General features: G+C 30.7%; 3 protein-coding genes across 5 annotated transcripts; 1 reads left to right on the forward strand and 2 right to left on the reverse strand.

Moving 5' to 3' along the window:
* Window positions 1-496: 496 nt before the first annotated feature.
* LOC126662340 (LOB domain-containing protein 39-like) lies at window positions 497-1,951 on the reverse strand. Its single transcript, XM_050356294.2, has 2 exons — window positions 1,595-1,951; window positions 497-1,145 (listed from the first exon to the last, which is right to left on the reverse strand). Exons 1-2 carry the CDS (start codon window positions 1,776-1,778, stop codon window positions 664-666), a joined length of 666 nt encoding a protein of 221 aa, XP_050212251.1. The 5' UTR covers window positions 1,779-1,951; the 3' UTR covers window positions 497-663.
* Window positions 1,952-11,594: 9,643 nt separating this feature from the next.
* On the forward strand, window positions 11,595-16,829 carry LOC126662337 (lysine--tRNA ligase-like). Its single transcript, XM_050356286.2, has 16 exons — window positions 11,595-11,715; window positions 11,818-11,893; window positions 11,985-12,050; window positions 12,878-13,043; window positions 13,133-13,226; window positions 13,396-13,481; window positions 13,849-14,015; window positions 14,393-14,518; window positions 14,588-14,870; window positions 14,991-15,087; window positions 15,180-15,336; window positions 15,438-15,581; window positions 15,680-15,748; window positions 15,836-15,979; window positions 16,068-16,119; window positions 16,407-16,829. Exons 1-16 carry the CDS (start codon window positions 11,675-11,677, stop codon window positions 16,631-16,633), a joined length of 1,995 nt encoding a protein of 664 aa, XP_050212243.1. The 5' UTR covers window positions 11,595-11,674; the 3' UTR covers window positions 16,634-16,829.
* Window positions 16,830-17,151: 322 nt separating this feature from the next.
* LOC126662339 (BTB/POZ domain-containing protein NPY2) lies at window positions 17,152-22,664 on the reverse strand. Of its 3 annotated transcripts, none has more exons than XM_050356293.2 (5): window positions 22,594-22,664; window positions 21,085-21,805; window positions 20,431-20,500; window positions 18,510-19,688; window positions 17,152-17,973 (listed from the first exon to the last, which is right to left on the reverse strand). In XM_050356293.2, exons 2-5 carry the CDS (start codon window positions 21,144-21,146, stop codon window positions 17,419-17,421), a joined length of 1,866 nt encoding a protein of 621 aa, XP_050212250.1. In that variant the 5' UTR covers window positions 21,147-21,805; window positions 22,594-22,664; the 3' UTR covers window positions 17,152-17,418. The 3 variants fall into 3 exon arrangements, with proteins under 3 accessions (XP_050212250.1, XP_050212247.1, XP_050212249.1); XM_050356290.2 differs by lacking the exon at window positions 22,594-22,664 and adding an exon at window positions 22,355-22,566; XM_050356292.2 differs by lacking the exon at window positions 22,594-22,664 and adding an exon at window positions 22,355-22,566 and having other exon boundaries at window positions 21,085-21,887.
* Window positions 22,665-24,632: the final 1,968 nt, after the last annotated feature.

Below are 24,632 nucleotides of genomic sequence, written 5' to 3' on the forward strand. Positions count from 1 at the left end.
TTAGAAGAAAAAAAAGTAAAATTAAGAGAAAAACTGATAATATTGAATCAATGACAATTATTTTCCCTTGCAAAAATGGCTAGAATCCACATTCATTCTTTTTACAAAAATCAAAATACCCACAAGTTTAGATATAAATATATCTTAGAAAATTATTACTAACTTTAACTAAGAATTTCAGGTAATTGATTCAGAGATTGTAGTACTTTGTTAATTTGTTTGTTCATTTTAATTGTTGTATCGATTTATTTTATTTTGGTTACCGTATTTTGATTTACTATATTAATGAAAAAGGTATTTATCACTAAAAAATACGGAGTTGAGTTTAGTTAATTGGTTATGCGTATAGATAATCAAAAATTGATTTTCATATGCACATAATTTGACTGAAAATCACTTAAAACCTTCATGACGTCATTAAATTCATAGCTCTGCCATCAAATTAAAACGAATTAAAATCAAGTATCAACGTAAAATAAGTGCAAACTAATTCTCATAATCAATTAAGTAATCAAATTATTTATCATATTCAAAAAGGAAAGGAGATTCTTCTTCATTCAAGAAATATTATTCCATCTTGTAATCTTTCTTGAACATACAATAAAGTGAGAGAAATCCTATTCTATTCTCCGCCAAAATCTTAAAAAAATAAAAATAAAAATGTCAAAGAAATAATGTCAAAAGTTTTTTTTCACCACCTTGTAATAAACTACTATCATTATTTCTTGAACAACTTCCCAACGTTGTTGTCTCCGACTCCTCGGACGGTGTCGCCGGCCGCCGCCGCCGCTTCTCCTCCTCCTCCTCGGTGGGGTGCATCAAACAAAGATCAAGATTAGTAACCTGTCCATATCTAATTTCATCATCATAATCACAAATTTTTCTCTTTAATGTTGGTATTATTTTCTTTGATTCTCCTGAATCCACATCATCTCTAGGTCTAAAACTAGCACATTCTGAAATGTTGTGAAACTCCGGCCCTGAATCTTGATATTCTTTAAGAGACTCTATAGCTCCTCCCCGGAGCACCGTCATCACCGCCGTCTGACATTTGTGCCAGTTTCCGGTCCAGAGTAGCCCCACCGCGCCGCTTACCGGATTTACTGTTCGCCCTACCGCCTCATATAGAAGAGATTGAAATAATGCTGAAAGATCGCAGTAAATATAATAACAATTAGCAAGAGAACAGAAATGAAAACGGAAACGGAAATATAAATACTTAAACAATAAATATTCAAATAAAAAAAACGATGAAATTATATTTTTACAAGAATTCCTTATAAAAATTATTGCATGGAAATAATTCATCAATTTTTGTTTGGGCTAGTATAAACAAAATGTAAAATTTAGAGTTTTCTTTTGATATCGGAAATAAAACTCGAAAAATATAGTACCGGATAGATTTTCAACAATATAACATCAGAAAAAGAAAATTCGCAGCACTATAAAAAATTTATAAATTTGTGACTGCCAAACTAGTGACGGAATTTTGTTCACAAATTTTTATGATATTAAACTGTCCTCACAATTCTGTCATAAACTCTTAAAAATTTGTCACAAATACTTTAAGATTCGTCACAAATTAAGAACTTACAAGGACGTTGGGTATAAGGGACGGAGGAAATGAAGGACATGAGGCAAGCGCGACCGAAAAATTTAGCGACGAAAACGGTTGCATTAGCTTGAGCTTGTGGATTATCAATCATCTGTAAGCAATGCCTAAGCATACAATCTTCACTACATCCTTTTCGGAGAATTCGACATCCGTTGCAGCTCATGATTTTCCAAGAATTTATATTTTTCAACTCAAGAACATGAAAAATGAAAGAGAATAATCTCTAGACAATCAAAGAAAATCAAGAAAAAGGTTGCTTCAGCTACAAGAAAATCAAGAAAAAGGTTCCTTGAGTTGCAAGAAAATCAAGAAAATCAAGAAAAGCAAAGATGAAAGGAAGTAGGAAATGCAAGAGTTGGTGTATGCATATATAGAGGTAAATATTAATGTGGTGATTAAGATTAAGTGAAGAAGAAGGGTTAAGTTAAGTTAAGTTAAATTAAGCTAGATTAAGTTAACCATGGTTAAGTTATTATTGGTATGAGTGGTGGTGGGTTGGGTTCCAAAGAATTAGGTGAAGAGCGGCTCCGTGTTTTCGCGAGGTGTTATGGTTCCAAAGGCGTTGGATTGTTGTGTAATCACTAGAGATTCTTTCTACTTTATTTTATACTTTGAGTTTACTACAAGTTAAGATAATTTTTTTTTGTAATTTTGATTATAATTTAAGAAAGAAATGTAATTTTAAAATTTTGATATTTAAATACTATCTTTGACATAATAATATGGTTATTTTTTTATTTTATTTTAGACGTCGTAAAATATGGACAAATTTATAGTTTTAGTTTAAATAGTTAAATCGATTAATTTCAACTTTTTTTATAATACTTAATCTTTATTATTAAAAATAAACAGTTGATTTATTTTTCAAAATTTATTCTTAATCCCAAGCTGTAGTATATGTTTTCAAAATATAAAATTAATATTAGAATACCTAAATAATTAAAAGAAAAATATAATAAAAAAATTTATAAGTATGAAAAAATTGACAAGGTATTCCTATAAAATAATTTTGAAAGTTTGAGAGAGTCTACAAATAAATAAGATACCATCTCATATTATTTTAAGATAAATCAATTAATATTTAATTTTTTTAAAGCCTTTCAATAAGTAAATTATTTTAATTATAACATAAAAATTTTCATAACATAAATAGATATTGTCTTAAAATTTTATGTTTTTTTCCTTAAAACATAGACTAATTTATCATGAAAATAAATGAACTGACTAATTTTTTTTCTTCATAAATTAGCTAGATTTGTCATCTTTTTATTTGCTACTTGGATATAATTATCAAGACTCGCAAAATGAATGTATCAAATTGTTAAAATTATTTTTTAAAAATATTTATGTAAATTGGTTATAGTTATGGATATATAAACCATTTTTTCATATATATATATATATATATATATATATATATATATATATATATATATATATATATATATATATATATATATATATATATATATATGTTCAAATTGTAGCATTTGGTACTACTAAATTATAATCAAGTAGAATTAGCAAAAAGCATGATATGCATTTTTCTTTAAGTATTTTTCAACATAATCAATGTTAAACACATACCAAAGCTTGATGATTAAAAATAGTTAAAAAACATTTCTAGAATTATTTTAAGACATAAAAATAGATTAATGCATGTGCCATAGCTTTAAACTAAAGGTTTCTGCTTCTTAATACTCATTTGTTTATTCTTTTATGGGATTACACATGTTATTCCATGTTTATATTTGGGAGACTGTTTAAGTTGGTCTTAATTATTTATGTGTAATTGATTAACAAAAATAGATTTTGTGTCTTAAGCAACTTAGTAGTAAACATAAGGCTACTCTATAAACCTAGGTTCAAGTCCCATGAAGCAATTTAAGAAAATAAACAATTAGGCTCCCAGTTGCTGTTAGCTAGCTAGTTGGTCAAAATTTTGATCCTACCTAGAAATTTTCATTACAACATACATATAATAAGCTTTTTAAATTTTTTTTTGTAATCTTAATTTAATTATTCAAATATTTTTAACATCAGTAATTATATATTTTTAAAATAATAACTTCTTTTTGAAATTAAACATAAATTTTAAAACGATCAAACTTTTTCGTTTGATCATTATGCATATATAGTATTATTACTAATTAACTATAACTGTATATACTAATAAGTTATAGCTTAAATGTTATAAGCGCTGGACAACAAACTGTCGAGGTTATGAGTTTGATTTCTCTCATTAACGCCCCTCTTTCCTAATGATATAAAAAAGAAAATATAATTATATATCATGATTATAAGATTATTAATGAGATATTTTTATATTTCTTGATAAAATAATGAAAAGCCATTCCTTGGGATGAATGGCTACACTTAGGGGTGTGCAAAAACCGACCGAAACCGAAAAACCGAACCGAACCGAACCGAAATATCGGTTCGGTTCGGTTTTTGAAATATTCGGTTCGGGTTCGGTTTCTAAAATGGAGAAACCGAAATAACCGAACCGTCCGAAATTATTATATACTATAAATTGTACAGATTGTATAACAAGTATTGTGTGTAGTCTGTTGGTTGAGCGTGCATTACCCTTTTAATTTACCTGAGTTCGAATCCCATCTTTTGACAAAACATCTTATTTTATTTTAAATCAAGAAAGAAAGAAAAATGCAGTCAATGGGTTTCGAACCCGTGACCAAAATAAGACAGAAAGCATCTCTGCACCACTATACTATGAACGAATTTTGTTCTATGCTGCATTATACATTATATATCGGTTACCGAAAAACCGAACCGAAATTTACTCATTATTTCGGTTCGGTTTCGGTTCGGTTTTTTCAAATGAAAAAAACCGATCGGTTTGGTGAAAATGGTCGGTTTGAAAACCGAACCGACCGATGCACACCCCTAGCTACACTTACAAAGTGCAAAAACAAATGAGAAATAAATTTAGGGTACGTGGCAATGACAAAGAACAACATACATTGAAATTACAGTCTCTGATTAGGATATGACGTGGCAACAATATCCAATTGGACCACCCAATGCATCCAAAAATGTTCATACTATAAATAATATATATGCTATATATTAAATAATCATAGTAGTGACTCTATGATTCAATTCAACATTAAAAATACTAATATTTATTAATAGTAAGATAAAAATGGAGAAAATGGGATTCCAATTATCCAAAACAAACAGGTCATTATATTTTGGATTCTTGTTGTATAATTAATGTGTATGGTTTTAATTGGCCGTACCAAAGTATCAAAGCCAAGATTGTGGAAGGAAAAAATTAATATTTTTCCAATTTATATTATTGTTACATACAATTTTATATGCAACTTGAGGATGGGAATTACTCTCTTTTTTATGAGTGTCTTTTGCATGACTTTGAAAGACGTTTTAGGGTTTGGGAACCGGATAGGGTATATTTCACTTTCATTTTCTATATATATTCCGAATTTCACTTGAAATTAAATGTAAGATTCTCATTTTCAACTTATATTAAATAATTGATACATATATATATAATATACATATACAGTCCACAAAAAAACATTTGATTCTTTTATTAATAAAAATAACGCAAATGAAAATAAACATTATGTTCAAATCTTTAAAACGCTTCAATAATAGCCAATATTATTTAATATTATTTAAAATGTCCAAATTCAAAAATAAATGTGCTGACGCTGATGTACTCGCTAATGTGGGCTGTTAATATTTTTTTTCCATATATAAAAAATATGAAGTAAAAGATGCAAATAATGACCTTAAAAACTAAATATTTAATTTAGCGAAAACATCTGTCATGTCTAAATCTTAAAAATATTTTGCATGCATAGCAACTATGTGGTAGTCCATGAACATCAATAAAAAGTTGGAAAGAATAATTACTAAAATTATATTTTTTCCGTTTTAATTTACTTTACAATCGAGCCAAAATTATTTGTCTATTACTTATCCATCTACAATTTCAAAATAAATTTTACCATTATCTTTCAAATGATTACACCGTGATGAATCAAAGCATTTATTTATTTATATGGTTAAATTAGTCTTTACCTTTAGAACACAAAGAACACTTTATTAATTGGCTTAATTGAATTAAAAGTCACTAACTTTCGCGTGTTTATGGTATTTAATATAATCTTTTTTGCTTGACATATTAACATTAACTTTCATTTTAAACGGCGCCGTTTTTCATCCCGTTGACAAATATGCCACAAAATGAAAGTTAATATTAAATATGTCAAAAAAATTATGTTAAATACCAAAAACACGCAAAAATTGGTAATTTTTGGTGCAAAGCCTTCTTAATTTGCTTTACTCTTAAATGACAAGTAAACAAATTTGAGTGAGTAATTAATAAAAGCAATAAATATTTGAATGTTTTTGGATATTCAGCTAAAATGAGATTACTAAATTTAGGGTTTTAATTAGCAACCGAATTTAGTGATGTTAATATTTTAGAGAAAGATGTGGATGAGATTTTCACTTATTATAATTAGAAAATCTTAACCACTTTCGTTGTAATAAACGTTCCAATTGAAATTACAAAAAACTTCAATCTGTCAAATTTGGAGCTCTTCTCAATTTGATATCATTGCCTTTGTATTAAACGTAGCAGCAATGAGAAAAATACAAAAAAATTAACAGAAATCATATTTATTTACAATTAATTCACCTAGTAACCTTAGACTAATTTTTTAATTAAATTAGCTGGTAGCCGCGGCATCATTAAGTGACCTTAAATTGATTCTAATAATCACAAAATTATGACTAGAGAGGACATATAATAATAAGTGTGATTATGAGGAAAATGGTTAGGGGATATAAATATGATTTAATTACGGTCATTCTTAAGCTTAATTTTGTTTTTGTTTAATGCACATTGAACTTATAGTAACAATAAAATCAGTCATTAAAATATATAGTTAATGAAGATTCTATGTTATAGGATCATCTTCCAAGAGATCTCTGAATCGGATATCTTGATACGTGTCTATGCATTTGTAATTTTATTGTTTATATATTTCTTTCACAAATGCTAAAATTTCCACTAATAATAACAAAAATTATATGAACGGTTTCTCAACACAATGAGTCAACTATTTTAGAAAATATGATGAAAGCTGTAAAAATACAGCCATCCACTAAAGCTAAACTAACCATCATAGGTCACCCAAATTTAAAGGCTAAAATAACTAGATCTAATAATCATCTAAACTTCATGAACATTCCAAAAGAGTTTAAATCCTAAACGTTCCAACTTAGAGTTTTCATTGTTGCCGGTGGTCCTGATTAACAGGAACCACCGCTGAAAATATCATATTTGACTCTCCACAAACATAATCTCCATAATGAGATAATGTTTTTGGAGTACATCAATCTTCTTTTTCTACAATTGCATCTCCTTTCAGTTTATCAGTTTTATTTTTTTCAAGGACCGTCACATTAGAGATATCTATAAACGGTATCATTTTACCACTAAACTGAAGCTGGGCTTTCTTAAACTGATTATTTCTTGAGCTGATTTTTTTCACCACATTTCCTTTAGCTTTTAATTTCAACCCATTAAGACTTTCCTTCTCTGCTTTGAATTTGCCTTTGACTTGCGCCAATAAATCTTTCCCTCTTGGCTTATTTTTCTTATTAATATCAATATCAATAAGATTTGTAACAACCAAATTCTTACCAATCTCAGCAGATTTGAGAGTTTGAATTTTCCTCGTTGACTGATCCTTGTGAATAAATGAATCAATACTAGAGGTAATCTCTCCCCTAATCTTACTTCTTCCATTTTTCGTTTCACTGTCTCTCCCCTCTGAAACAATGGCGGATTATCGTCTTCCTTCACATTTTTCGAATTAACTCTTACACGTTTTCTCTTACTAATCATATACCTTGCATTAGACCTGCTCTGATAAGATCTGAATACTTGTACCTTCCGGACACATCTGCACCTCCATGACTACATTCCAACAAAGGATGGCCAAAAATGCCGCACTTGTAACACAATTCATGGAGTTTTTCATAGCGTAACACTGTTGTTACAATTGTGCCTTTATCATCAATACAAACCTTTAAACCTCGTTTCAAAGATTTTGAATGATTTTAACACGGACTCGGATATACTTGCCTAAACAATCTCCAAAGGCTCCAGGATCCACCTTCTCCACAACACCAATTTGAGACCCTAAGGAGAGACCTGATTCTCTGTCATACAAATCGATGCCAAATTATGGATTTGCACCTGCCATCTCAAATTTCATATCTGTATAGTCCCATAATCCAATTGGACAATCAAGCACCATAAGATTTTCCTTAAAATATCAAGATCCACCTTGCAAAATCTTTCTTCTATCTTCTTGGCAATCAAAATGGAAAACAAACAAGTTATTTTCCAAGGATTCAACCACTGGTGCTTTCTTTGTTTTCCATTTCTTTGTTTTCCACAGATAATTAACAGTGAAAATAACTCCCTCATGATTCATCTTGTTCGTTGACATAATTTTTCTAATCAACGAATTAGCAACTTTTTATTCTCCAACACTCCGAGCTTTCTCCCCAAGGTCACATACCACCACGTCTTCGTAATCCGATAGTGATAGAGATTAACACAGAGAAGTAATCTCAATATTCTATTCCTAAAAGCAAGATTTTTTAGGGTACAGAAAAGGAAGGCTATTCTGTCATAGACAACACTATGTTGCTAATTTTATTATTTGTAGTTTATACTTTATACACATCTCTTCTCATTTAATTTGAAACAATTCTTTTAGGATTAGGTGCAAATTAAAGCGTGAATGTTATTGCGATTTATAATTACAATATAAATTTTAAATTTTACAAATTAGTGATTAAATTTTATGTTTTGGCAAATTAAAATATCAAACTGTTCGTGGACATTACAATATATATTGTTCTTATAGCCACATCAGCATCTTTTCAATAAAAATATAGATCGGTATTTTAATTTATCAAAAATTTAAAATTAGTGACCAACAATTCACGTTGAAATTGTAAAATTATTAAAGTTTGTGATTAATCTTATGATTAACTGTTTTTTACATATAGAAAAGAGAATAAAGCTAAATGTGGCATTCTCCTTTCTCACCATCTATAACTTATTTTCAGAAAAAGGCCAAATCATTTCTAAATTCAAAATTTTGAGTATTTTATTAAGATTTAATATCATAAAAAAAACCCTGACCTTTCATTCCCTTTTCAATTCTATCACGGCGTGTAAATCTGTCAATTTTACCCTATTTTACATTTTTTCATTTCAACTGTACCCGAAGCATAAAATTGACCTTTTTTTATTTGGCAAAAATTCTCTAAATTGGCCCTTTTTGCATTAGATTAATTTTTTATATTAAATTGACCATTTTTAAAAAAAATTTATTGAACTTTTGTCAAATAAATAAAGGTCAATCTTATGTTTCAGGGTACAATTGAAATGAAAAAATGCAAACTGGGGTAAAATTGACAATTTTTCAACGTCAGGGTAGGATTGAAAAAGGAATGAAAGGTCGGGGTTTTTTTTAAGGCATTAAGCCTTTTATTAATCATGATTACATGTTTTGATTTCTAGTAATAAAAAAATTCTTAGATAGACTCGGTCCACCACGTCATCCATGGACTAATCACATAATGACACGTCATTAAAATGATGACAATTTTGTAAATGTGACGTGTTGAACTGAATCTATCTAAGAATTTTAGATGATAATATTCTAAAAGTATTCTAAAAGTATTTGAGCGTAATCATTGGAAAGCAATTTGCTTTTTATTTCTTTTGGCGTAAACTACTAAAATCTTAAATTTTAGTTTATTTTTTAATTTTAAGTTTTAATTGAACCATGATCTGTTAAATATGAAGTAGAAAAAGATTTTATGTCGCTTTACATTTAAACTTTTTTATGGTAAAAAAATAAATTAAGAAAATACGAAACAATATAAAATACATACTTTATTTTTTTTAACTTCATTTTAAACAAATGGCTATAGTTAAAATTGAAATTTTTTTTTTAGAAAAAATGACAATTCTAAAATCTTGGGCTACAAACAAAAAATAGATTAAAAAATAAATTTTTTAGATGATTAAGCCAAATATGTATTCTAATAATGCCCATCTTTAAATTTAGACTTAATTTTACTTTTGTAGCAATGCCACAATATTGTTTATAAAAAAAGAAAATGTTTTAAATTAAATTTAACCAAAACAATTTCGCCCGTTGATTTAGTTTAGTTAAATTTCTACTAGCAAGTGTATTGAAATTTTGTTATCACAAAAATCAAATCAAATCAAATCAAATAATTTAATATTTTCTCTAATTATACAAACTAAACTGGATTTATCGTATCATTGCTTCCTCCAGATTAAAATTTCTCTATTTGTGAATTTTATGTAATAATCTCAGGTAAATACAAGAAGTTATAATATTTTAGAAAGTAATTAAAGTTATTAGGCTTAATAGCTTAAAATAATTACGATTTTTAGTGCATTTTGCAAATTCAGTACAAACTTTTATCTTCGACAAATTAATACATGAATTGTTATTTTTTATACAATACTAGACACCTGAGCAATTTTCAACTAAAAAAATACTGATGTATACATCAGAATAATTAATTATTAAGTTTAGACTTGATATCTCCTACTTCGACTAAGTTGTAAAAAGATATTGATAAACAAGACTAATGAATATTACATTTCAATATTAGAGCGATATGTGAGTAAATGTGTAAAAATCATACAACTTTAACATTTTAGAAAGGCTTATCCCCTTAAAAAACCCTCATCTTTTACCCCCAATTCGTTTGCACCCTTACATTGCAAAACCACCAAATATACCCAAATTATGACCTTTCACTTTCAATTGCACCCTCAAGCATTAAATTGATCTCTTTTCACTTGAAAAAATAGGTTTATTTTTGTTTTAAATAAAATATTAAGTCCTATTTTAAAATATATGCTAAAATTTAAAGTATTGATTTGAACATTTTTCGAGTGAAAAGAGGTCAATTTAATGCTTGAGGGTGCAATTGAAAGTGAAAGGTCGTAATTTGGATATATTTGGTGGGTTTACAACGTGAGGGTGTAAACGAATTGGGGGTAAAAGGTGGGGGATTTTAAGGGGATAAGCCTTTTAGAAATAATAAGTTTTGTAATTACAGTTAAAATTTAAAAAAATATATAAATAATTCATATATAATGTAAATTCGTAATAATATAAATTAGTTATAAAATTAATTTTTCTTAAAATAACCTTTGTAATAAGAAACTAAAAATAACAAAATCAAATAACTCATGCGAATGCCTCGCTAATAGTAAATTTTTAGAAATAAAACCTATATAGACATTATAATTTTTTAATAAGAAAAAATATCAGCCAAATGAATTGATTCAGTCTTTTAAAATTTTCATCGCTACATGATCTATTTTAATGTACAAAAATTTCATTTTGTATTTAAAAATTGAAAAAAATATATATAACATAAACGAAAGAGAGAAGTGAAACCTACAAACATAGGTGAAAAAGTAGGATATATCGGACAAATAATAAAAAATAAAATATTATTTTTATTCAAGTATTATGTATATAAAGTTTTATTATATAATTAATTTTCGATAAATGTTTTTTTATTGTCGGAATGAATAAATTTACTAATTTATGATAAATGTGAACACCATATGGCCGTCAAAAAATTCTATTGGATGACTGTTTTGCAATATCGTCATTTGATTTTGATATCACTTAATTATTGTGATGAGGAGTTGTTATTTTTATATTGTTAATATTTTCATTTAGCCTCTGAATAAAAAAAAACGTTTAAGCTGAAACTTGGTCTCCAATTAAGTATGTTGTCCCAAAACTTGGTGAGCACGCCAAAGTTACGATTTTATTGAAAGATATTTTAAAAAATATTAATGTATTAAGACTTATTTGCGCGCGCTACGCTAGTTGTTTTAAAAACCCTAGCTACTATAAACAACCCTAACTTCTAAATTTCCAGCCAAAAAAATAATAATTCAGCGAAGCAAAAATGGAAGTTCAAGCTTCTAATTCAGCTGAAATTAGCAAGAAGTAACTATTTTTTTCTTTTTTAGATTCAGTTAAATCAGATTTTAAACTTTTTTTTTAATTTCGTAAAAGGTTTAATAATAATAATGATGATTGATTGTGCAGCGCTATGAAGAAGGAGATTAAAATGGTACGGAAGGCGGAAGAGAGACGCCGCAAGGAAGCGGCGAAGGATAATCAGGTAATTATTTTTTTTCTTTTAATGCACAAAACAAATTTGATTGAATTTTTTTTTATTTTAGACAATAATTGTGAAATATTTTCAATTTCAGGCTGCGAGTGATGCTAACCTAGGTCAGAAATCCGCAGCGGCCGCCGATGAAATTATGGATCCTACGGTATGAGCTTGTTCACAGTAGGGGTGTGCAATAACCTAACCGGACGGAACTGAAATACGAATATTGATTTGGTTTTTTTGATTGATACGGTTTGGTTCGGTTTCAATCAAATAGAAATTTGATATTCTGTTTTCAATTCAGTTTTAGTTTTTTGAAACGCGATTTAATCAGAAAGCCGAATAACGAATTTAAAAAATTAATACTTCCTCCGTCCTGTTTAATAAATCCCCTATTCTATTTTGTAATGTCCCATATAAAAAGTCTCATTACTATTTTTAGGATAATTTTTCCATTAAATATCCCATTTTACCCTTCTTTTCTTTATCTGAAAAGAGTTATATAGAAAATTCCACTATCATTAATATGGGTAAAATATGAAAAAACATAAAAAGACAAAGATAATTATATTTTCTTAATTGTGTGTAAAGTCAAATAAGACCTCTGAAGTGGGACGGAGGGAGTATAAATATATTTATTTATACTTTTTCAGTCTTTTTTCTTTAATTTAACCTACGATTAGTAAATTTCTTATATTATTAGTCAATATTCTTATTAATATTTTCAGTTCTGTTGGATGCATTCTGAACCTAGAATTCGGTTTGTTGAAATTTTACCAAATTTCGGTTTTCGGTTTGTTTGTTCAGCTACCGAACCAAACAAACTGATCAATTGCACAGGCCAAATTCACAGTCTAGGCATGATTAATGTGCTTGTTTTTAATGTCATTAGAGAATGACATATTCTTCGGTTTGACTCATGGGGTATTATAAGCATAATTGATCTCCACATTTGGATGTTTTTTGGTTCTGATTTTCACTTATTTGCAGCAATATTCTGAAAGTAGGAAAGCCTACCTGGCTTCTCAGAAGGCTGAAGGAGTAAATCCCTATCCTAATGAGATCTTTGTTACCTTGTGTGCAAAAGAGTACACCGACAAGTATGGAGGATTACGCGTCGGAGAGAATCTTGAGGATGTCACCGCATCTTTGGCTGGTACGCGTAATATGAAATCCTTAACTTATCTAGGATATGATTTTTTTGCAAATTGCATTATGTCAACCAAATAAAATCCTTTCTGCTAGGACGTATCATCAAGACTCGATCATCCTCTGCAAAACTTGTGTTTTATGATTTGCATCGCAATGGTGTTAAGGTCCAAGTTGTGACCAATTGGAGGTATTTAATTATTGTCATTTGATCTTTCCTCAAAATTTTATGCATGTTGAGTTATTAAATGGTCTATGATTTAATTCTGATGGCTTATTTTTTCATTCAACATGTTAGTATAGCCTTTTTTTGGTTTCTTCTTGAACTAAAAGATAAATTTTTGTTCTTGCAATTCCAGAAAATCAGGCATGGAAGTCGATGAATTTTCTAGGCTCCATTCTAACGTAAAGCCTGGTGATATTGTTGGTGTCATTGGCTATCCAGGTACAAACTAGTTATTGTTTTTGACTATATGTTTGATGATTATCTATTTCGTGTGGTTTTCAATGGGCAAACTGAAGGGAAAAAGTTGATATCTGAAACCACATAAAAATCTTTTAGATATTTCCAAATTTTTTTGCTAGTTTGTGAAGCTGGCGAATGGGTCTGGCAAGGAAAATATTGTATTTTTTTGTTATATATGCGAAGATGTGTCTAGAAAACTATTTTGCAGTTTATTCCCTTATTCCTTTATTTTCATGGAGAGTGTGATACAATGAGAAAGTAGTTATATATCTCGAGGTCCTCGTGAGCTTTATTGTGTGTTGTTTCTGCATTGCATCTAATCTGTTGGCTTCTTCCGTTCTCCTAGGAAAAACTAATAGTGGAGAGTTAAGTCTCTTCGCTACATGTTTTGTGATTCTATCTCCGTGTCTTCATATGACACAAAAGGAGAAGGCCAGTCCTAGTGGATTCAATGCCAATATTTGGGTCCCAGGATGTTCCAGGAATCCCAGTGCATATATTTTAAAAGATCAGGTATTGGTTGTATTGAATAAAATTTGAATAGAATACATTATTCTTACTGTTCAACTTACTTTTATTTTGAAGTTTTTCTAAATTGTTTATAAATAAGCTCTCTAGTCCATCAACTTGAAGAAATGATGAAACTTAGTTTTTATTTTCTTCTTTTACTTGGTAGATTCATTAGATGTAATGCGCGACTTAAAATTATTGTTTAAGACATGTTTTGGGGCTACTATTTTAACTGTTTTTTTGAACTTCAGAACCCAACTTTGACAGTGAAATTCATTGCTGCATTCTTTGCTATTGAAAGAATCAAAACTCTCATTCAGTTACAGTTTCTGCATTCCCTTCGCATCCCTATTATTAATTTATTCTTTTTATGGTGCTAGGAAACTCGTTATCGTCAACGCTATCTAGATCTAATGCTGAACCAGGAGGTTCTACGGATATTTGTGACCAGATTTAGGATCATAACACACATTAGAAGCTTTCTTAACGGTCTTAATTTCATAGAGGTTAGTAATATGCTTTGCTTTATTTTTTTTTATGTTTTTGTTGCTGATCGTCTTAACTTCCATCAAAAGGTCGAGACGCCCATTTTGAACACAATTGCTGGTGGAGCTACTGCTCGCCCTTTTGCGACTTATCACAATGATCTCAGCATGCCGATGTTTATGCGAATTGCTCCCGAGCTTCGCCTTAAAGAGTTGATTATTGGTGGATATGATGGTGTTTATGAAATAGGAAAACAGTTCAGGAATGAGGGTATTGATTTAACTCACAATCCTGAATTTACAACCTGTGAGTTTTATAAGGCCTATGCTGACTGTAATGTCATGCTAGAACTAACAGAGAAATTATTGAGTGGTAAGTTTTTTTCTATTTGGGGATGCAAAACATATTCTTTTAATTGGTTTCACTTTTGAGAGAAATGTAGGAAAAAAGATCTGATTGTGTTGGGTTGTTATGTTGGTTCTTTCTTATCAGGAATGGTGAAGGAGATTACGGGTGGCTACAAGATTAAATATCACGCGAATGGACTTGACAATGATCCAATCGAGATTGACTTTACACCACCTTTTAGGTCTGGGATATTAATGCTCGTATGCTGTATTGGTTTTATAATCTCAAAGTTCTTATTGTGGTTTCAACTAACTAATACATTCACTGATGCAGACAAATCGACATGATTACTGAGTTGGAGAAAATGGCCAATCTAAACATACCAACGGATCTTGCCAGTGATGAAGCTAATGACTATCTTATCGCCGCATGTCGGAGGCTTGAAGTCAAGTGTTCTCCTCCACAAACAACTGCCCGCCTGTTGGATAAAGTAATTCCTCATTCATATTTTTGGTTAGATGATTATGAAATTAATTCTGTTTGTGAAGCAATTTTAGGTTTACTCTGTTTTATATCTGGTGGTGTTTGTAGCTGGTTGGGCATTTTCTAGAAGAGACCTGTGTTAATCCTACTTTTATCATGAACCATCCGGTAATCATGAGTCCTTTGGCAAAAGAGCATAGATCAAGACCAGGCTTGACTGAGCGTTTTGAATTGTTTGTAAACAAGCATGAGGTGTTGTCGCTGAACTTCTAGATCTGTTTGGTTCGTTTTTTTTTTCCTCTTCATTTTTCTTATATCATTCTGCTTCTTCATGTTATTTAATTGCTCAGCTTTGCAATGGTTACACGGAGTTGAATGACCCTCACATACAACGTGAGCGATTTGCTCAACAACAGAAGGTATTATATTGGATCATTGTGAAGTATGGAATTTCAGTAAATGTCTTAACCTCGTCTGAAAAAAATTATGCTTTCTCCCAATACCAGGACCGGCAATCAGGTGATGATGAAGCTATGCCTATGGATGAAGGATTCTGCACTGCTCTTGAGTACGGGTTACCTCCAACTGGTGGCTGCGGAATTGGCATTGATCGACTAACTATGATATTAACCGATTCTCAGAATATCAAGGTTAGTATTCTGCACCCCTTAAGTTGGATAGCACTGAAAATGCACTTTTCACTGGTTGCTCACCATATTGGTATTTTTGTTGGATCAGGACGTAATACTATTCCCAACCATGAAGCCTCAAGATGAACATCCTGCCAAAGGTATAAATTCTTCTGTTTCGTGGTTTTCTGCTACTCCACCAGAGTGTCTGCACCTTCACTATAGATGATGTTAGGTTACTTGGAATGCAAGAATAATTGTCTACAACTTAGATCAATAGATGCTTAGAAAATAAGTGCTGAATGTATAAATTGTTACAGATTATTAAAGTGATAAGGGGCAACCGTAAACACGAAACTTAATTATATCTATTCCGTTCTTTGTTGTATCCTTCCTTTAAGACACTGCTTGGTTTGTCTAATTTTGTCTCTGTATCTATGTTTTGCAGAAAAGTGTAATGCGCAAACAGTTAGTTGCGAAGAAGAAAGAGAGACGACGGAAGAAAAATGCAGTAGCTGCGAAGAAGCAAGAGAGAGAGCAGAGCAAGCGGAAGCCGAATTAGCAGAGCAGCATAAACTTCTCGTGGAGGAGCGTGAAGTTTCAGCTTTATTAAAGAAAAAACTAGCATTATGGGAGAGCCGAGCTCGAGAACTCGGTTTTGAAGAGAGCATATGAAGAGTACATTTTTTAGATTTGATATTTCATGACCTTAAACAATAGAATAAGTGACATGTATAAACTATCTCTGTGTATATAATCATAATCATATTTTTCAAACCTACTTGTTTTATTCGAGATTTTAAAAAAGTGAGATTAAAGGGGTTAAAGTTTTATGCAAAAAATGAATAATAAATTTTTTATGTTTTGGTTATCATTGTTTCATGAGATGATTTATGATTTATATTTCGGCTCGAGAACTCGGTTATCATTTTTTCTTAAAACCGTACTACTTGTATGCTGTATTGATTTATATTTCTGTTCGGTTAATTGGTTTGACTGGTTTTGCGGTTTCGGTTAGGTTTAGGTTTTTAAACCGTACTACTATGGACCGGTTTACAAATCATCCTCATGGACCGGTTAACTGGTCCATGCCCACCCCTACAAAATATCAATTATAGTTCAATACCAGAAATCAAAAGTCAGTCTACTTTGATATTTTCAGAAATAAAAAGTACATTTCGATCTCTTTCAACTGAGAAAAGTCGCATGTATTTATAGAATCATCAAACTGATTTAATCACAAAAACCGTCTTTCGATTGAACAATAAATCCGTGGTCACGCCGGTCGAACCAGTTCAGTTCTTAAAACACTAATTGCTACTATTCTAATGTGACAGAATTTTCATATTGATATTCATCATTCTGCTCAGTAAGATAAAACATTAGTATTCTAAGTTGTTATCATCATTAACTCAGATTTAAAAAACAAAAAAAAGATCAAAACAAGTTATAAATTTCTACTAAGAAACTGAATGCCTTCTATTTCTTGAAGGTGTAGACTTGGCTTCTTCAGGATTAGCAGAACCAACACTATCAGATGAATCTGAACCACTAAGCTCATTTTTTTCTCCTTTGTTTAACCACAGCTTAGCAAAAATCATCTTTGATTTAATCAAACCTTTCACTTTTTTACTTGCGGATTTATCGATCCCATTTTTAACATAACCCGAATTTCTTTCTCTTTCTCCATTACTCAGTCTCAATGAGGCTATTTCTGTCTTCAGGGCTTTGAGTTCTTCAGCTGTGGCTAGTGCATCCCAGTCTTCCTCAGGATTTGTCGCGGCGGATCTTGAACTCCCGTTGTTTAGATCTCGTAGACTTTTAGGAAGGTCTGGCGTGCTACTTCCAGATGTTGCAGCGATTCTTACTTGCTCAAAAAATAGTACTTGAACGACTACTCGTAGAGGTAGTCTCTCGTTTTGCACTGCGTGCATGCATGCGTCGACGGATAGCTTCTTGCAGTCCATTAACTTGCATATTCTCTTTCTCTCACTTTTGCTGATTCCTGGATGTTCCTGCATTTGTGGAACATGGAAGCTCTACATATCAGTCACCAATCACATTCCGTGTATAAGTTCTTAATCGCTACGCGTGAAAACTTTTTGAATCCTATGTTTCAGCAATTCATTTTCAAAAACACTTCTAAAACTCTATATTTATATCCTATTATTGTAAAAGATGATGTTTCACTGTTTCCCGTTTCGTTGCTTTACATTCCGAAGTTCCATATTTGTGCTATATATCTTTATTAAAGACATCAAATCAAAGGCAAACCAAGATGATTCATAAGATTTGAGGGGCTTCACAATTCATTAAGAGTGGTTATTTATGAAGTTCGCTTCACAAAAACAGGGTTATCCTAGACTTACAGACCATCTTGCACAGAAACTTATCTAGTCCTACGTTTCGGCGTTTCAATTCCCTTTCCCAAAAAGTTTCTTAAACTCCACAAATTATATTTATATAAAAAGTTGTTTAGCCATTTCCCGCTTTCTTAGGCTTCAGTGCAAGATAGCTTACAAGAGGTATTCAAGTCTTAAGAGATGCTCACCTTGAGAAACATGTCGATTGCGCGGTATAGTGCATCATGAGCAGGCCTAGAGATGCCAGAAACCATCTCAGCAAGCTCAACAAAGTTCGAGACGGGTAAATTGGGATCCTTGGCAATTTCAGCAAGGTATCCATCTATGAGTTTTGCTACCATGAGCTTGGAAGCATCTGATAAAATCCCGGGTCTTCTTATCTCCCTTATCTCCTCAGTTTCTTCCGATGAAACAACCTCAGCATTCCGATCTTGCATCAAAAACTCTTCCACAATTTTCTTTACCATATCAATATCATACATCATACTTTCCGCTTCTGATGTTCTTATCAAAAGATCATTGACTTTAGCCTCCTCGAGCTGTTGCCCTATTCTTCGTATTAGCTGTTCCTTAGCCATGTCCCCGAGGTCTACATATATGGCCGCTTTTAATAGTTTCAGCAAGAAATTGCAAGAAACACTTCCTCTCTCAGCTGGCAAAAGCCACAAAATGGCATCAACTGTTGGTTTATATTTTACTGCTTCTCCACACTGAACCATACCTTTGCTCAAACCTTGTAATCTCTTATAAGCATAAGCTTTCAAGGATTCTCCGATTACATCACTCGAAAGTATAGCCTTGTATTTAATTGCCATAATAACACGCTTATATAGTTCGATATCAAGATCACATAAATCTTCAACCCACCAGTCCATCGGGACTGACCGGTTTCTTATGCCGTTCACATTTTGATCATTACCATTTTCCTCCGGCAGTTTCTTTCGGTTATAGCTATATGACCAGTCGACTTTTGAAATATCAACACAGGCTTTGGTAGCTACAGCATCAACACAGTTACTTGTTAACTTCAGTTCATCACACAATGGCAATAGTGATTTTGTTGTCTGCAGAGCAGTAACTGAATCCTTCCAGCAACGAAAAATGCTCGAGCTAAGGAAAACGTCTATTTTGTAAATGAGGTTCCCTTTTTCAATGTTTTCATGCATTCCGAGATATTCTGAGGCACATCGAGCAGCAACAACATTAAATGCATTGAGGGTCACAATCATTCCGTAGCAAAATTTGGCACATATCTCAAAGGCAGAAGGTCCACCAGGAATATCTGAAAGGTCAACTTCATCGCTGTTATCTCCATTGGCATTCGTAGCTGACTTCTGTAATCGAGCACTTTTTGAAAGAAGAGGAAACTGCATAACAGACTTTCACTTGTTAGATTCTCAACAATTTTGTCAGTCTTATTGCATTAATGAACTTTTCTCCTACTTTTAATTAGGTCGGAAAAAAAACAAAAAATAACTTAAGCAGCTTAATTCGGCTGCAGACGGAAAATTATTGCTCTGTTTGATTTTAGCTCATAGAAAATTTGTTTTGGTTAATTAGCCTAGCCTACTTTTAATGATCAAGCAAGTACTACAATATCGCATTGCTCAGTTAAGTAAAAGCTGCATGAATGTAACACTTAAACTCCATGCATGATCATCTATATTGCATGGAAACGGAAACGCTGAAATGGAAACGCTGAATGGAATGCTTCTGAAACAAAAACGGGGATATGACATACTTTACAATAATAGGTTGCACATACAAAGTTTCGAAATGTAAGAAGCATCTCCGGAAATAGAAACGAAACACCGAAACAAAAGACTTGACAATTTCCCGTGCAACATAGATGATCATTAAAATTGAATGCTTTGAGCAAATTCAAACAAGGCAGCAAAGTTCATATGATTCTGCTCATATATGACCGATTTCCCTGAATTTTGCATACATAGGCAATCATTTTGCATATGGATAATCAGATACTAAATAAACTTGCTCAAAAACTTCCTTGCATATTCAGCAACTTCGGAATAAACAGAGTATCAAAAATGCTAAAGATTGCCTAGTTCCGAGCTCAAAATATTTGTGGAATTCGAAAGATCACTATACCTTATGCAGATAAAATTTTACATCCCCAACAATAATGATAAAATCAGTTGGCAATTCATTAGCCACAGACCTGCAAGTGAAAAACCAAGCGTTTTAGTCTCGTCAACAGTTCATAAACTCCATATTCCACAAATTAAATTTGGAAAAGTACATGTATTCTAAGAATCCCATTATTAATTTAAACTAAGTTCTTGTAATGCATATGCTTAAAGAATTGTTTATTGAAACAGAGCGTTAAAACAGTCAAACCTTTAATTATTACAGCTTGAAAGATTCCATTGCGATGCAGAACCAATGTTAATCATAAAATGTGAGATTATGCACCAACGATGAACTTTTTTATGAACAAATTTGCTCTAACTGGGATCAAACTCGAGAACTTACAACAACCCCATAGACGAGTCTAATATCAAAACGACCTCCACTAATTGGTGATTACTCTTAGAAATTTTGATTAAATGAAACAGTAGCAAATCAACAGCTTTCTACTGAAGTAGCAGTAGCTATCCCATGAATGAACAGAAAAACCGACAAAACACCGATTACTGAACTATCCTCAGAGGATCTAAAATACATCAAACACAAAGTTTGCAAAATTAAGTTCTACTAAGGAAATTAAAGAACATAAAGCGGATAGGATTTCAAATTATTTACCTGATATCGTTCACATCTGTCTGAAATGAATCCGGCTTTGATCCGAGTTTCATGAACTTCATATTGACAAAGTAAAAGATCCAAAATCCTTCTCTGCTACTTAGTTGATCGTTTCTCACTTAAATAACTTTATTTCTTATGCTAATGATCACACATTCTCAAAAGGAACAACACATAACCACTTCTCGAGGAGAAATTTTCCAAAATGGGAATACACTAGATGTGGGGACCGAAGTCCGTAACTGCCACAACACTCTCCAAGCTTCAATGAGATGTAGTAAAGATCTAAAATAGGAGCTGAAAGATATGTGCAACGAAAGGCATGACCGAATCTTGACAGCAACCGAGGCAGGAAGTATGACTAAGAGAGAGACTAAGACTATATGTTTTTTAAAAGAAAAGGATCTCTTATATATCAAGAAAACCAAAGGAAATGTATGCTGCCTAAATCGGCGGCAAAGCCCACGGAGTACGGGCAAATTGAATCAGCCGAGGAGACATTGCCAACAGGCACTCACCATTAAACAATTCACAAACTGTAGACACCACATAAGCATAAATCTGACTCCACCTCACTCACTCACTCAACACATCAATAACATATATCTTGACTCAAACTAAAGTTTCAAGTACCAAACTTCACATGTCTGAACAATTTGCATACTGTAGTACATATAAATGTAATAAATATTTATATATATTACCGTTGAAGTTTGAAAACCTGCAACAGAAAACAGCATCTTGGAATTAGTTGAAGAAGCCACCAAAACAGTAGACAAAGAGCATCTATCTTTAATTTTATTCTGAAATCAAAGTAAAGATTGTTACTTTATTATAGTAAAGACTAATAATCAACTAAAAATTAACTTCCAACAAGAAAATCAAATGGAACTGAAATCTGAAGATTCCACTAGAATATCCTTAATAGAAATATTCTAGTTAAATAATCACAAGATCAATAGCACAAGAACCGCCAACGAGCTATAGCTCAAATGTTATAAGCGTTAGACAACAAACTACTAGGCGGATTCGGTTACAACCACAAGCGTTCCCCTCCCGGATTATAAAAAAGATAAAAAAAATAAGACAACTCCCAAAATCCACTCTCCATGTAAAACCCATCAAAACCCAAGATCACAAAATAATAAATTTACAAAATGGAAAACTAAAACAAACAAAAAAAGATCAAAACTTGAAGATTAATGCTAAAAGCAAACAAACAAACAATCAAAACCCAGTAATAAACAAGTATCAAAGGTTAAAACTTTACCAACAATTTGCACCAAAGTCTACAACTTTACCAACAATTTTCAACTCACTCAAGAATTGGTTTAACTCAGTCCAAATAGTTTCTTAGATTTGGTATAATTTTAGTGAGAGAAACTAAGTAGATGGTGATCATTAAATTTTAGAGAGAGGGGTCATTAAAGGTTAAAGAGAGTAGTAGCACAGAGATACATACATAGATACACTCATTACATTACTCAGTGACTCGGATATACAACTCACCACCTTTCTTTTAACTCAGTCATGCACGCCTATATTTTCTGACACAAAGCTTTCCTCTTATTGGTGTGATTTTATAGTTTGTTGTTACTAATTACTACACTAACCATAACCATCTTTGCTTACTTCCAAGTAGTTAATGACTGAGATTCAACTTTTAAGTGTGTTTAATTAATTAGGAGAAAGTTTTAAAAAAAAAATTAATTAGGAGAAGCTTACTTGTTTAAAAACTATAAACTTTGCTTTTTTTGCGATTTTAACTCGAATTTTCAATTTTAATAATTTAATACATGAATTGTTATTATTATTGTTATTATTATTATTCAAAATACTAATTTTCATCAAATAAAAATTGATGTTTAAACAAAAATAAGTACTGTTTCAGCATTTATATTGGTATTTTTTTCATTATAAATTGCTCAGTGTTTTGAATTGTAAAATTTTAAAAATTGGTGTTTAAAATTATAAAAAAGAAAAATTTGTGCTAGAACTACAAACTATGTTAAATTTGGTGATTTTTAAACCATTAAAATTAGGTTATAAGTTTTTATTTACTTAATAATTATTTGCATAATTAGTTGTTATATACATATATTCTTATCAAGTGTTACATGTATTTATTTTACTCAGATAAATTAAATTCATAAATATCTTTTCATTATTTTAAATTATCTATCAACTCTGAATAGAAAAGTGTTTAATGTTTTTATTAATATATAGGTGAAATAGATTCTCTAATACAAATATTTTGGATTTAATTATAATGATTTTCATTCTGGATTTCATAAATGTATTTTATTTTTTTTATACATTGTGCTTTCTCTAAATCAATGGAAACTATAATAAACTTTTAGCCACAAAATAAATTATATCATGAAAGTCAAAACCATTACTTCATGAGCCAAACATAATTGGTTAGATTCAATTGGTTAAGCCGGAAATTAAAGTTGATTCAATTTTTCTTTTAAAAATAATTTTTTTTTAAATCGATCAAAACATAAATATATAAAAATTATAAAACCACTTAAATCATATATAACACTTTTAGAATCGCGATATTGATTGAGCCATTGATTCCGTTTTTAAAAACACTAATCTAAAGATTCTAAACCATTAACAAAAGAATGATTATATATAAATAGTAAACATCTTCACCCCAAAAATATTGTTGGGTAAAAATGATTTGATCTTTGTAGTAATTTTTAAATTTGGACTATAATTTAATTGAAGCAAAGGTTGACCTTTATAGATTCCTTCTATATTTCATGTGCATTTTACATGTGCTAGTACCTTTTGGTATCAATTTGAATGATTTATTTATGACCTTTGAGTATAACCCTTAATAAATTTTTGCTTACTAAAGTAAGGCAAGCTACTTATGATATACTCCCCTTATTTTATAAATTTACATTTATTCAGACTTCCACACATATAAAATAATTTTTTTTATAAAATGAAATAATAAATTTTATTTAATATTTAAATATTTTTTTATTATAAATGAAATAATAAATTTTATTTAATATTTAAATATTTTATCCTTTGTTAATAATTTATTTTTCAATATTAGTCTCATTGTGTGTTGCTAGGTTAATGACATATGTAGATTATGTTGAAATTGAATATTAATAATTTCTTAAAAAATAAAAAAATATAATAAAAGACAATAATTTTACGAACACAACTAAAGAGAATATGAGTTGGATAGGAAGGCGAGTAGTACTGATTTAGAGTGTCGGCTTAAACATTTCACCAATCGGAAGGGTAGCTGCACTCTCTCATTTTCCCTAATTTCGCCCTTAAGTTTATATATAGAAAAAAATTTAGGTAGACTCAGTCCACCACGTAATCCGTGGACTAAGCCAATCATATCATAACACCTCATTAAAATGAGGGTATTCTTGTAATATCATTATTTAAAAATGTATGCAAATAACAAACAGAATTACAAAAATACCCTCATTTTAATGAGGTATTATAATATAATTGATTTAGTCTATATATGACGTGACAGACTCAGTCTATATAAAAATTTCTCTTAT

This window comes from Mercurialis annua, linkage group LG8 (assembly GCF_937616625.2).
Source record: "Mercurialis annua linkage group LG8, ddMerAnnu1.2, whole genome shotgun sequence".
NCBI classification, from domain to species: domain Eukaryota; kingdom Viridiplantae; phylum Streptophyta; class Magnoliopsida; order Malpighiales; family Euphorbiaceae; genus Mercurialis; species Mercurialis annua.

What these genes read in the sequence shown, in the direction of transcription:
- LOC126662337 (XM_050356286.2), top strand. Translation starts at nt 11,675, where the DNA reads ATGGAAGTTCAAGCTTCTAATTCAGCTGAAATTAGCAAGAA. An exon ending in AAGCGGCGAAGGATAATCAG is followed by an intron (nt 11,894 to 11,984) that starts GTAATTATTTTT and finishes TTTCAATTTCAG; the next exon opens with GCTGCGAGTGATGCTAACCT. An exon ending in ATGAAATTATGGATCCTACG is followed by an intron (nt 12,051 to 12,877) that starts GTATGAGCTTGT and finishes ACTTATTTGCAG; the next exon opens with CAATATTCTGAAAGTAGGAA.
- LOC126662340 (XM_050356294.2), bottom strand. Translation starts at nt 1,778, where the DNA reads ATGAGCTGCAACGGATGTCGAATTCTCCGAAAAGGATGTAGTGAAGAT. An exon ending in CCCTTATACCCAACGTCCTT is followed by an intron (nt 1,146 to 1,594) that starts GTAAGTTCTTAA and finishes GCGATCTTTCAG; the next exon opens with CATTATTTCAATCTCTTCTA.
- LOC126662339 (XM_050356293.2), bottom strand. Translation starts at nt 21,146, where the DNA reads ATGAAGTTCATGAAACTCGGATCAAAGCCGGATTCATTTCAGACAGAT. An exon ending in ACAGATGTGAACGATATCAG is followed by an intron (nt 20,501 to 21,084) that starts GTAAATAATTTG and finishes TTTCACTTGCAG; the next exon opens with GTCTGTGGCTAATGAATTGC. An exon ending in CAATCGACATGTTTCTCAAG is followed by an intron (nt 17,974 to 18,509) that starts GTGAGCATCTCT and finishes CCACAAATGCAG; the next exon opens with GAACATCCAGGAATCAGCAA.